The following is a 13,732-nucleotide window of genomic DNA, read 5'->3' as shown; positions in this document are numbered from 1 at the left end:
AAAAAACTAAATAATTTTTTTTAAAAATGTCTTTGTCACTTTCTTTTTAAAAGATAATCAAATCTTATACAACCAACTAAACTTAATCATTAATTTGAGTAAGGGCAATGCCCACTTTAAAACTTTGCCTAGATTTGATATTTGTTGCTCTTTATAAAAGCATCCTTCTTAGCTGAACCATTGATGTACATCTCTTTGCTAGCATTTTGACTCAAAATATTAATAAGAAAATTTTGGACAATCAAGTTGATTTTGTGAAAGATAACTATTTTGTGTGAACAATCAAAGCTGTTCCCCTTCATGAATCAAGAGAAGGCTCTTTCAATCTTGTACAACCTTGGTTTAAACTCTTTTCATTAATAAAGATAAAGAGCAAGATCATAACATTGTCCATCTTGAAGCTAACAAAATCCATGCAACCTTTTTGTACGCTCAATAGTGGTAAATTCAAAGGTAACCCCTATAAGGGTTTACTATTAATACCACATAAAAGGGGGGTTTAAGTTACACAATACACAAGTTAATGGATCCCAATACTCACCTACAATGGTTAAAAAAAAGGTTCAGCCTTTCATGCTTAATTTAGAATTGTCCTTTCTTCAAAGAGAGATACTAGATATGCTCGGCTACCATGTTAGAGAATTGGACTTAAAGTGTAGTAGAAAATATAGATTGACTAGAATAGTTAATCAATTGTATAACAGTGAGCATATTCATGATATTTACAAAGCAAGCATTAAATTAGATTCAAATCACACATCACATAGATGTGTTGAAACTCAGTGTGTGTGTGTGTGTGTGTGTGTGTGTGTGTGAGTGTGAGAGAGAGAGAGAGAGAGAGAGTGAGTGAGAGAGAGAGAGAGAGAGAGAGAGAGAGAGAGAGAGAGAGAGGTAGATAGATAGATAGATTGTGTTATCGTCCACGGAGGTCAGATATGACCTATGGGACCAAAAACAAAACATTACAAACGTGGGGGGATTTTGGGATATATCTCAATTAAGGACTGAGGGTCCAAAAAGAAGGTGAGATAAAATAAGATGAATAAAATCTATGTAGAAGGAGGTGAGGAGGGAGTTCGAAACTCTTGAATAATGGATTTACCTCCTCGGTAGACTGCTCATTTCCCTGCTGTGCGTGCTTCTCGCATCTTTTGTAGTTCTGTCTTCTTTTGCTTGAGTTGAGTGGGTGTAAGATCTTTATTTTGGTGTCCTTGAGAAGCCTTGATTGCTCAAGAAATTTGATTCGATCCACCTTGGTTTTGAAGGTGTAGATTGCATGAGAGAGAGAGAGAGAGAGAGAGAGAGAGAGAATTTGATAGCAATTGAGGGCCGGACTTTTTGGATCCCCCCCCCCCCCCCCCCCCCCCCCCCCCCGCGGAAAGAAATTTGTATTAATATAAATCTTCTTCTTTAGAAGAACTTTTGATCAATACAACTGGCTACTTGCAATCTTAAATGCACAAATAAAAGAGATAGAAGCTCTAAAATTCGAAGAAGATTATGATTAGACTTTTCGCTCAAAACACCTAGTTAAACTCAATCCGTGAGGTGATAGGTTTTGTGGGGACTAAGCAAGAATCAAGTTGGAAATAAAATATATAAGCGTTGGGAAGTAGTAACATGCACAGTTAATTATGCATAAGCTTGAGAAACCATAGTTGTAGAGACTTGTGGAGAGAGAGAGAGAGAGAGAGAGAGAGAGAGAGAGAAGAGCAGAAGGACCTTCCTTTTGATTAAGGATTTCATGGAGCTTCCATAGCCAAAAAGACAAAAGTACCTTTTCTTTTGAGTGTAATCCTACAAAAATATTGGATAGATCTCCCTGTTGTGATCCTCAAGCCAAAAAATTGTGCATATGAAAGTTGTTCATTTCACCATTTCCGATAAGATCCACAAGTCATTTTTTCAAAACTTAAGAAAACTTCTTTTGTTTGAGTTACTCTAAAAATATTCACAATAGGTCTTTTAGAGACGATTTTACATAGCTTTAGGTTGGCATGTGTGGATAATAACACCTTAGCTCCCATTCCCGCCTTTTGGTTAACCACACTGTCCTCCATCAGAGGCTTTCGTGATCTGTTTGGACTCTTTTGGACTTGCAAATATCCCGTTTTCGTCCCATCAAATCCCGATTGAATCCTTACCAAATCTTGTTCACACTTTTGAAAAATACATTCAAAGTTTAGAGCTCACTAGTTCACAAACACATTCCTTTGTCCATTGTACATAATTGATCTTTCTACTATTTTTATTCTCTCTCGAGAATAACCAATTCTATAGAAATAAAATTCATTTATGTAAACCAAAAATGAAATTTGGTGGCATCCCCAACAAGTGGTAAAGTACCACACAATCACAATCCCTTTCAATAAGGGACTTAAAAATCCAAAATTGGAGATATTCTAAGTTGATTTTCACAAGGAGGACTAAATCCGAGACTGTAGTGCACATTTTTCTTGAGCCTACAAAACTTAAAAAGTGCATGAACACGTGGAGATGATAACTAAATAAAAAATACCATTATAGGTAAATTGTGCCATTTTTATAAGTCTACCCATTGTAGATTTGCATTGTCACAAAGTTCAAAGTCGAGATAGAATATACTCAACGCAAATTTTGCTTAATAATAGCTTAGTGAGTAGTGTAGCTAGTCAGTGCCAATAGATGCAAGTTGCAATTTCAAGCTTACTCTATGACAAAATTGCTACTAGATGTATGTTATAGTTACACTAATTAAGGTTCCAACTTTGAAAAAAAATTGCTTGCTCTACTTGCAACTCAAGTAGCAAGGTCAAATGCTCTCCAAATATTTAGCCCTTCACATTCATATCTTTAAACACATTTTTCCCTTATGGCAATGTTTTTTTTGTAGGTTTGTGCTTACAAATGGGGTGGGCTAGATCCTCTTCAAAGCCTTGAGAATGGTGCCAAGTTTCTTGTTTTGTTCAGCCTTAGTTTTTTTAGAATTATTAGAACTCGTTGTTATAAAATGAACACTTGAGAGCCATAGACATATTGGGGTGAACACCAATATGTCTATGACAAAATTTAAAATATTTACTAGTGTTTTGAGTAAAACTTGTCAAATTCAGGCAGTTGCCTTCAAAGCAAGCTCATAATCTAATCAAGATTTTGCAATTTTAGTCGCAATACACTAAACCCTCGTTTTTGGCAAACATTGGTTACAATAGCACGATAAACATTGTTTAAATGCATTTAAAGCATAAGAATTGAGGCAAACATGTCAAAACAGCAGAAGAATAAGGCAAGCAAATACACATCTACCCTCTTTGAATAGCATACAAGCAACTTAATCCCTCAATGTCGAGCATAAAGAACAAAGGTGTAAAATTATTAAAGTTGTCTTTAAGAATTAAAAGGGATGAATAGAATAGCACTAATTAGTATGAGAGCTTCTTCGAAGCTACAAGGTAATGGCAAGGGGTATGGGATAGTCACTTTCTATACGCTTTACAAGATGTATAAAGGGGGGGATAAGGAGCCTACTTGTATTATAGGATCTCTATATATGAGTGATTAATGTTGTAAGGTTTTTATGAGTCGCTCCAAGGGTCGTCCAAGGTGGAGGTAATGAAGAGGTTGTTATCGAAGTGGAGGGCGTCAGTGTAGAGGTCGACCAGCTGGTGGGCGTAGGCTTGCTGCATGCAGTTGGTCAGAAATTGAATATCCTCTGACACCAAGGCCTCGTAGGAGGCGGCGGCGCTCATCATCTGATCGGCTGCCACCTTGGCCCCCCTCACGTGCCCAAAAGGCACCACCGCCGCCGACACGTTCACATTCACATTCACATCTGCCAATATCGTGCATGGCGATGACACTTGCTCCTCCCCTCCTGTATCTCCGCCCAGCTCGTTTCCACTCGCTGTCGACGCCTCATGCACGTGATCCTCTGGCCCCTCCATCTTCAACTTGAACTCTTCTGAATTAGCGCAATTGCTGCTGCTTCCGCTCGTCTTTGTCTCCAGCTGCTTAGTACCTTCCGTGTGACCTTCCTCGAAGGGCACACTCCCTTCTCGCAGCTGCGCTGTTAGCCTGTCTACCTGCCAAGTGCTAAGCAAACTGTTCCGATCAGTACCTCTCTCTCTCTCTCTCTCTCTCTCTCTCTCTCTCTCTCTCGTGCAATATATATGATATCATTGATATGATGTAAATCATCTTTGTCGTGCATTTTTATGCTGCAGTTACTCAGTCACAGGCCCTCTCTCTCTCTCTCTCTCTCTCTCTCTCTCTCTCTCCGTTCCCTGTGCGGGTCAGCGACTCGGGCCTTGAGTTTCAAGCCTCGTCGGATAGCTCCTTCTTGCGGTAACAGGTCTAAGAGTTCAAAACTCGTTGCTAGATCTTTGTAGCCTTTGTTCCTATTATACTACTACTACTCTTTTTCTTCCTCTCTCCCTCTCTCTCTCTCTCTCTCTCTCTTACATGGGTGCGCGTGAAATATGTATACAACACACGTGCACACACATTACACAGAGGTACATACCAGGATAATACTTTATTGCTTCTATTTGATATAGGATAAAACCCCCAACTTAAGGCCACCTAAGAGAGGATGCGTCGTTCTTAGAGGATGCTGTAACATTTTTGCCTTGGAGAGGTGCATTTGAAAGCGGAGCAGAGCCCTACACGCAGCAAAAATTTTGTCACCCAACGGTCAAGATAGAATGTATTGCCCTAAACCACTCCACCCACTCACGCTTCCTTGTCCTATAGTTGGTACATGTTTGTACTTATGCAAACAATACCTTCCTCGAGCTTATGATTGGCCTTCCAAAAATACCTTGCAAGCATATAGACCGCCAAATATCGCTGCAGAGAGAAAAGACCTGCAACGTGGAGAGGCTGCACCATTTAGGTGACCGAATAGTGTTGAAAACAGTGCCAAAGTTAGGTTGGAGACTGGGGCAAGCCGGTAAAGATGCTCGACTGTGAATGTAGGGGGTGGTTCAAGTACCCTCCAGTCCAACTGCCGTTTCAAACTATGCGGCGATTCCGGACGGAGTATGGGAAATAGGCGTTCAGCAAGAGGATCTCTGAGCAACGCGTTAAACCAGGGTATGAGGAGGCGCTCTTACCTTAGTCCAGTGATGTTTACAGTTTAGGCCACTATTGCGCGCCAAGATATGATGCAATCCAAGAAGATCCGGATTCTATTTTGTCTTTTCGATGGCTTCTTTTCTCTTGTAAGAGACTGATGAGTCATGACCATTGTGTTTCCTCACTAGTTTTCAAGTGATTTGGCAGCCTTGGAGATTGGCCTTAAAATATATATTCTTATTAGATTATTCCACTCTTCGTGTTGTCATCGTCGTCTAACGTTTGTAGCATTTTTTATTTTATGCATTGCACCACCAATTTGTTTACAAATTACATGCTCACGGAATTAAATTGACCATTTTATGCCTTTGGTCCTCTTTTTGGTCCCTAAAAATAAGTAACATGTGGTTATCTCCAGTGATTAAATAGGTGTTGTTTTGTGTTGACCGAAAACATGGTCAACGTGATAGACTTCATCCCATGTACTAGCACTGCTAGTAAATGTACATGGGATGCAAGGATTTTATCAACGACCATTTCAAAGAGAATTGGTCGTGGGTTAAAGTACCCTACTGACCTGTCAACAACAGATCAAAATTCTTTCATTTTATACATACACACGCACACACACACACACACACACATACATATATATATATATATATATATATATATATATATATATATATATAGAGAGAGAGAGAGAGAGAGAGAGAGAGAGAGAGAAGAAGAGAATTTTAACGTCGTAAGAAACTATTCCAAGAGACCTTAAAGATCTATCCGACGAGGAGAGTTGAACTCAAGACCTGTTATTCAAGAGGAAAATGACTCTTGTTAAGACATCACTTCATATGAAATTCTAAAATATAGACTATATTGCCTCTGATTGATCCATTACTATTCCAAATCCCACCAATCTACAATATTGGTATTTGTAGATAATTCCTATGCAATATTTGAAAAAATGATGTTCGAAAGAAATCATTTTTTCAACAATAGACTATTCTTCTTTATGGATTTTGAAACGCAAACTATTGAAAACGATGCAAATATTTAATATCATTACACTATTTTGTATTTATAAAACTTACTAGAATTATGCAAAGTGAAGCTTCACTTTATTATTCTAAAAGAAGAGAATGCAAGAGAAGTCGAGCCATGTGAGAAAGTGAAATGAAAAGTGAAATAAAAATATCCATTTAATACTTTAAAACAAAAGTGACATTTAAGGTAAGTCTCAATCATCACTGAAAACATTGAAAGTATGCCTAACCCAACACTTCTCTAAAGCTTCTTATAGAAAGCCAAAAATAAAGCACCCTTCAATCAGAGGAACATATCTACAAGATACACACCACAGAGAATAGAAGTAGATTGAAGAGAAATTGCCATGGATCACTACCCCATGCTCCTTAAAAAGGTGTATTAATAAGGCTATGGTCACACAAGGCTTAGTTCTAAGTTATTTGAACCTACAACTAAGCCTCATTCTTGGTCACACACAAAAAGGAGCATTAAATGAATAACAATGTCTTCTCTTTGTAACTATGCCCATTTTGGCATAGTTGTGAAGTCCATGGCATAGTTGAGAGGTTGAATGAATAACTAAGCCTTGCGTGACCATACAAGAGGCTTAGTTATTCATTTAATGCTTTGTTTGGGCATAGTTGGCATAGTTCTAAATATGCCTCCCGTGACCATAGCCTAAGAGCCAATTCAAAAGGGGCAGAGACGTTGCGATTCACTGAGGACATACGTTCACATCAAGACTCAAACACATCAAAATCACTTCGTCATTTTCCTTCATTATTCAAAAAGAATAACGAGAAAGCACCTTTTTTTCTTGCCATTGCTCCACCCCTATGGATCGAAGCAATCTCGCAACATCACAAGAAAAAAAAAAAGAAACTCATGTAGGAAAACGAAGTGTTTTTCATACAATGCATAACATCATGAGCTTATGATCGAGAGGCACCACATAACACTGGTCCCCCCCACCGCGCCGGCGGTCCCCTGCCCACAATCGTACCTAGCTAGGTATGCGGTGCCTCCCTCACAAAAACTCAAGATGTTGAGGTAAGTCGCAATGTGGGAATTATTGTGAAAACGTCTCGTGCATGTGCTCAACTATTTTGCTGAACTTGCCCCAGCGCACACAGAGAGAGAGAGAGGAGGTAAGGCCCAGCCATTTCTGCTAGTAGTAACTTCGAAGGAAGACCGAGATACCCTGCCACGTTGGAAAAAGCAAGTACCATTTGCGAGTAACCAGCAACTTGCAAGGGAAGGGGACCGGGGTGTGCCACTGTGCAGCGCCAGCGCCCTTCCTGGGTGGCGAATCGTGGAATAACGCACTTGCAGCAACAAGCATATGAAATGATTGGCGGACAAAAATGAGAGAAAGGAACGGACGCTGACCTCAGCTTGAAGCTTTTCGTTCTCCAGGAGGACGGCGTGGTAATTGGCTTTCAGAGCCAGGAAGTCGCGCTCCAGCTGCTTGCTTTTGGAGCGAGCCCGGCGGTTCTGGAACCAGACGGCCACCTGGCGGGGCTGCAGCCCCAAGCGCTGCGCTATCTGCACCTTCCGGTCCGGCTCCAGCTTGTTCTCACTCTCGAAGCTGCTTTCCAGAAACCGCACCTGTAGCCCCACATAATTCAACCAATAATCAGACCACTGCAACGGCAGTGACGTCATTAGCGTAAAAATAGTAACAGTAATTATCTACTATTTTGAAAAGGTCGCACTGAGAGCAAGAGTGACGGGAGCATACGGTTACCTGATCTACACTCAGTCTTCTTTTTTTGAGCACCACGCCGCCTGCGCCGCCCATAATTTCCTCCTCCTCCACCACCATCTCCTCATCCGCCATCTGTTCTGCGAACGCCGCGTAGTACCCCCTCTTGGGACTCAGCCCGCGCCCCCCAGCTTGCGCCGCCTCCCCATTTGGACCGATATTGTATAGTTCTCCACTTGCTCCTGCACATCCTTTCGAGAACTCATAAGTTGTGAGTTCGAACCCATCAAAAATCTCTCCCTCTCCTTCAATTGCAATCCACAATTCCATAATCTCATTAATAATGCCATAATTCAAGCATAGCCAGGCAATTAAGGTGGATGACTACCCATCCACCATGAAGGCCAATTGCCCATGCCAGATTAAAGGCTATATACCCCAACTGGGAATTAAACTTTATGGTTGAAGTTAGAAATAAACTGTCAGAAATTTGCACTCTAGATTAACATAAGTTCAACAATCTTCTTTTAATGCAAATTTCTTTTGTGTTTTTCAACTACCTCGAATGGTACTGGGAGAGACTTGAGGAGAGGGCACCATCCCCAGCACCTGTTCAACCCGGTTCTTGCTATTCATTTTTAACAGACTAGATGCAGAGGAGCAGATGGTCACATTCCACGCGGCCATTGCGATCCTCGCGCACTTGACTACTAGGCCTCTTGAGGTGGGTGATGGACCCTACCTTCACACACTCTGCTGCAAATCGCTTAAGATGAGAAGACCTCACATTAATAAGCTACTGGTCAGTAGCCGTAATTACAAACCAAAGTCTAATTAAAGAGGCTTAAGCTAATGCTGAGAGGGTTAGGGCGGCAGAACAAGAGAAAGGAGGGTTCCAGCGAAGCTTGGGGCCTCAATGAAAGCGCAGTCAGTGGACGGAAACTACCTGGTGGTGGAGGAGAGCAAGTTTACAAGTTGATGGGCTTGGTGAGGAAGAAGATGCATCATAACTTGCTTTGCCATCTTGAAGCCAATGGGGATTTCCATGCAGAGAGCCATCATGACCCCTTAAGGAAACAAGTGGAAGGCGCCTGATTATGAGAAGGGTAGCTCTCTCATATGATGTGGGGGATGTCAATAAAGGAGATGTATATAACTCTCTTCGGGTGCAATGAAGCTGCACACATACACAAAGGGAGGTTTTCAATGAGGGGAGCAAACCGCCCTTGCTGCCATAAACGCTCAAGAAGGGGCAGCCCAACTTCTACTTATACATCCTTCTCTCCTTTCTTTCTCAGAGGCTAATAACACCTCGCCTTCTTCTTCTCCACCATCACTGCGCGAAGAGTCTCCGTTTCTCTTTCCTTATCAATGCATACTGCCTTTAGAGCTGGGGAATCTTATGAACCCCACTATCTTGCTTTAGTAGCCATCAAACATGGCGTCTCTCTCCCTACCTCCCTCTCTCTCGCGTATTGCCGGGCTAGAACGTCCTGCAAGCTCCAAGAATCCACAACGATTGTTCCGTCTGCTCTCTCTCTATTTCCTTATAACAGGTCATTGTTTTCTCTCTATCTCTCTGCGTCTCCATCCACTGTAGAGATTGTAGGTGCTACGATCAAATCCTCCCTCCTGCCCCTCTCAATATCCGCTCTGCTTTGTGTCCCTCTCCTACTTCATGCTACTTGTTGCGTGTATGCGACAGAGAGTTAAAAGAGAGCACAAATTGCGCAGCAGTAGGGGTGATGGGCATTGGGGAGAAGGGCAGGACACGAAGAGGAATCGCGAAGGCGAAATTGGTGGCCTAGGGAGGCCCCGAGACAGAGACAGCAATGGCATAAAGGCAGGGGCCCCCGGCGCCCCGCCATGCCCCTCCCGCTTTTCAAAGCTTGGTTTAAAGCGAGGGCCTTTATAAAATGTCGGGTCCGCTTTCCACCCAATACATTTATTATTGGACGTTTTATTTAAAATTTCTTTTCCAATTTTCTTTTGTTGCGGCCCCGCCCTTCGGTAGGGGTGGGCTCCCACCTCACGCCCCTTCGTCCTCCAATGGGGTTGGCCCCCGCACACGGCCCTCCCTGGGTAGGAGTGGGCTCCCACCTCACGCCCCTTCGTCCTCAAATGGGGTCGGCCCCAAGCCCCCTCCCGTTTCTTCTTCCTTTTCCTTTGTTCTTATTCTCTCGTACTCTCACTCCTACAACGACGTCTCTCATGGCTCCTTTTGTACCAAATCAAATCCCCGTTCCTTTAGAAATGGAGATCCACCTTCTTCTCTCGTGACCCAAGACTATTATGTCTCCTAGCTAATTTGTCTCTTAGCTCATTCTCTAGGAAATAGATTTCTTAAAAGTTCTGATGATGGTGATATATCCATTCAATTGGCCGTGGACTTAAGTTGGGTAGAGACGAGTCGAAGAAAGAGGTCTCCAAAGGAGTGTGAGTCTTGCATGGCGATCTTCCATTGAGTGAAAAGGTGGAGATTCACTTTTGGACCCAGAGCTAAACAGGCAAGAGTCCCTCTTCCCTTTACATTGAAAAATATGGAGCGTGCATCTTGAGCATAGGCGATTGGCTAGCTGCACCGAAGACCAACCGCTACACTACCATTCACTGGTTGCTAAAGAAGCTAAATCTAAGTTTACAGTATTATCTCCTCATCTTGCAAGCAAGTTCGAGGGTTTCATTTAGAAGATAAATGACTATCACATGAGAGCACCATAAGCTTATTATAATGCCTTGAAACTTACAAAAAGAAATCTACATAAGGTTATTTATTTTTACAAATACAAAAAAACTCACAGACTTCAAGAGAAAATGGTTCATTATATTCTTGAAAATTTAAAAGATAAGGAATTTTTGAAAGATGTCATAAAGGCACACGATATATCACATTAGGACAAAGTGAGCCCCTTGAGTCAACAAGGGGATCAAATGGCAATTGAAGATCCAAATCTCTGTGGCTGGACTTGTCCAAACCCGCCCTCAATTTGTGTAAGCCACTCATACGGCTTTCACAAATTCAACCCTAGAGTAGGCCTCTCTTTCTTAATGCCTTGCTACATGTACTCCTTCTTGTTCACTTGGCTTTGATGCCAAGTCAGCAACTTACCTATGTTGCTGAGTTGTGCATTAGCCTAGAAGACAATGCCAAGGTAGTCCTTCTCTAGCTATGCCTTGAAGCAATCGATTATGAAAAATTGTAGCACTATGCGATTGCAGTAGAGCCCCTAATCTTCACCAATGGCCATCCTCCTCACCCTTTCCTCCAATGCCACTAAGCTCTACATTCACATGCTTTGACCACTCACAACTAGCTAAAATACTATGCATAGCATACACAATATGGATAAAGCTATGTGGGAAAGATATCTTGGTCTGGGAGAGGGTAAGGAGCAAGATATGCAGGTGAGAATATGTACTTCTCCCCTTCTCGAGCAGAGTGAAAGTGATCAACGCATTTATGCTCCCTTACATAGCCTTCAATGATCCACTGCTATAGTTGGCCAAATGCAATTGGAAAGAGTTCTTGAAACCTATTAAAAGATTTTTATGGAAAAACAACTTTAAAGAACAAAGCCCTGACAATGGGCTAGATGGGATTTTGTGGCGAAACGAGTAGAGCAAGGTGGTATCGGGATCCTGAACCTTGTACTCATGCAGAGGCATAATGTGCCAAATTTGTGGTAACAATCACAAAACAAGACTAGGTGTGGACTATTATGATGAATGACATGATGGACAAAACTAAACTATGCTCTCAAGGTGGCCAATGGAAAGGCCCCTCGAGATGCACGACAAATAGCTCGCTCCTCGGTGGTCTTGCTTGAGGCTAGGTGACACTATGGGTGGGCTTTTTTGAAAATGCAACATAGCAACGGAGGCCTTGGAATGGGGAGAGATAACAAGTTATTTTCACAACTCTATAACTCACTGGTCCCCATGGCTATCTAAGACAGGAAGCATCCATTTGAACCCATTATGGAGGGAAGTTGCCAAAAAGATTAATAGTAAAGGTCTTTGTCGACTAGGCCAGTTTTGGGACAGCAGCAATAGAAGATGGAAAGGAGCATACCAAATGTCTTTCCAATTCCACCTCAATGGGACTGAGAGTATGCTAATTAGTAAAGATTCGGAAGGGATGGATAGATTCAATGTGCTAGCTTGCTAGTCCAAGTTTGGTTGGAAAGCGTGGCGGTTTCCCAAGGACATGCATTTTCTTAAACCGAAAACCAAGGATGTGTACCACACTCTGATGGACTCGTCATATTGGTTTTTCCCTCTGAATAAGCAGTGGGGTAAGCATTGGCTGGAAGAAACATGGGTATTGATTGTGAAAAACATTTGGTGCCCACAATGACCACATGGGATGAAGGTTTTCTTGTGGAAGGTACTTTGGGGAGCCTTACCGTCTGGTGTGAAGGTTCTAGCAAGAGGTATTAGTTCAGATAGATGCTTGCAATGCAAAATGGCTAGTGAGGACCTCCCTCACTTATTCAAGGAGTGCTCGATGATTTGTGGCTTGGCAAGGAAGATCTACAAATGGATTTGAAAGACTTGGAAGATAGGTTTCTTCAAGGACAATCTATTCATGGGAGGGAAGGTGTTGAAAATCCAAGCACTACTAATTTGTACGCAAATTGTTAGATTCAGCTACTTCAAGCACGTACCGAAGGCCAGGAACAATTGGGTCCTCAAGAATGCCTTAGAAATAGCTAGCTTCACGGAGATTATCCAAGAAAGCAAGGAGGCAATTGTTTCCACTAGAAAACGGAAGAACTCTTAAGAGTGGAACTAGGCAATTGGGGTCATGATGACTGACTAGCACATTTGAGTGGTTGGGGTCTTGTTCATGTCGAGGTGTGCTCCCTAGGCAACCAGACTTTGTTTTGGTATCCTTGTAACTATGGTGGGATGGCTCCCCTCTCACCTTGTGTATTGCAAATGGTTTTGTGGTATCTGGGAGACGCCATGGCTCGGTATGAGCATGGCTTCAATCTATAAATCAAATTTGTGGTTTTTCTAATATATTACGCTCACCATTGTAAGTTTTGCTATTAAAAAAAAGGATTATTAAATGACTAGTGATGTGATTAAGGAGAAATGTTGGTCCTCGGGAATTATTTACAAAAGAGGCAGGAAAGTTTCAAGATTGGCATGTATTGCAAATAAAACAAAAATACATAGTGCCCGATAGAAATTGATATAGAGTCCTAAAGTTTTGCACGGGAGCTCCCATGTTTCTTTGTTGTGGCATGCGAGGAGCGCATGGGTGGGGAGGCCTCGGGTGGCCTGTGGTAGGGTGGCAAAATGGTAGGCAGAGCTAGTGCGGCTCCAACGAGTGGTGAGTTCTCCCTTCATGAAGCGGGTTTCCCTTGGGCCAGAGGATCCGATGGCTTCGGCCAGGAATTAGCAACTCCATCCGTGCCCTTCTCCCGTCTCTTTGTAGACTAGGTGGAGGCCGCCCTTCCTTAGACCTGATGGGCTATAACGGCGGTCATGGATAGATGGTGGTGTTTGCTACCTGTGGTTCGGCGTCAACCCTGTCGGAAGGGGTTTGTTTCATCTCTAGTCCCCTTAGCCCACACACATCTACATAGAGGTGAGATGGTCAACAAATAGTGAGATTAAAATTTGTGCAAATGTAGAAAGAAAAGCGAGTTTTTTAATGAGTTTTTTAATGATCTTCAGAATGAAAAAATGGGGAGGCATTCCTTAAGGAGACACTTGGATACCTTATGGTCTCACCAATTTTCCCAAGCTCCATAAAAAAGTAGTAGAGATGCCTTGTTTGTATGATGGACTCACTTAAACAACAAGATGAAAAGGTCACATTAGCATTCTAAAATAGAATAAAATAAAAAAAGTAAAAATAAAAATAATAAAATAAAATAAGATAAAATAATAACAACAAAATAAAGAGGCCTCATTATAAACTAGTAAGGTAGT

At 42.0% G+C, this 13,732-nt stretch overlaps 1 protein-coding gene across 3 annotated transcripts; it reads right to left on the bottom strand.

Moving 5' to 3' along the window:
• Positions 1–3,324: 3,324 nt before the first annotated feature.
• On the bottom strand, positions 3,325–9,486 carry LOC147461456 (uncharacterized). Of its 3 annotated transcripts, XM_086509014.1 has the most exons (5): positions 8,733–9,486; positions 8,347–8,539; positions 7,829–8,037; positions 7,471–7,689; positions 3,325–4,061 (listed from the first exon to the last, which is right to left on the bottom strand). In XM_086509014.1, exons 2-5 carry the CDS (start codon positions 8,471–8,473, stop codon positions 3,555–3,557), a joined length of 1,062 nt encoding a protein of 353 aa, XP_086365140.1. In that variant the 5' UTR covers positions 8,474–8,539; positions 8,733–9,486; the 3' UTR covers positions 3,325–3,554. The 3 variants fall into 3 exon arrangements, with proteins under 3 accessions (XP_086365140.1, XP_086365139.1, XP_086365141.1); XM_086509013.1 differs by having other exon boundaries at positions 8,347–9,485; XM_086509015.1 differs by having other exon boundaries at positions 7,829–8,028; positions 8,347–9,481.
• Between the last annotated feature and the right edge of the window lie 4,246 nt (positions 9,487–13,732).

Source organism: Adiantum capillus-veneris, chromosome 3 (assembly GCF_014529385.1).
Source record: "Adiantum capillus-veneris isolate H3 chromosome 3, ASM1452938v2, whole genome shotgun sequence".
In the NCBI taxonomy this organism is placed as follows: Eukaryota; Viridiplantae; Streptophyta; class Polypodiopsida; order Polypodiales; family Pteridaceae; genus Adiantum; species Adiantum capillus-veneris.
The sequence above is the reverse complement of the archived record's forward strand: the minus strand, read 5'-3'. Positions and strand labels throughout refer to the sequence as shown.

Coding starts and splice junctions, on each gene's coding strand:
- LOC147461456 (XM_086509014.1), bottom strand. CDS start 8,473: ATGGCCGCGTGGAATGTGACCATCTGCTCCTCTGCATCTAGTCTGTTA. Junction 7,690..7,828: donor GAAGACTGAGTGTAGATCAG/GTAACCGTATGC, acceptor GTGGGGCTACAG/GTGCGGTTTCTGGAAAGCAG. Junction 4,062..7,470: donor ACGAAAAGCTTCAAGCTGAG/GTCAGCGTCCGT, acceptor AGCACTTGGCAG/GTAGACAGGCTAACAGCGCA.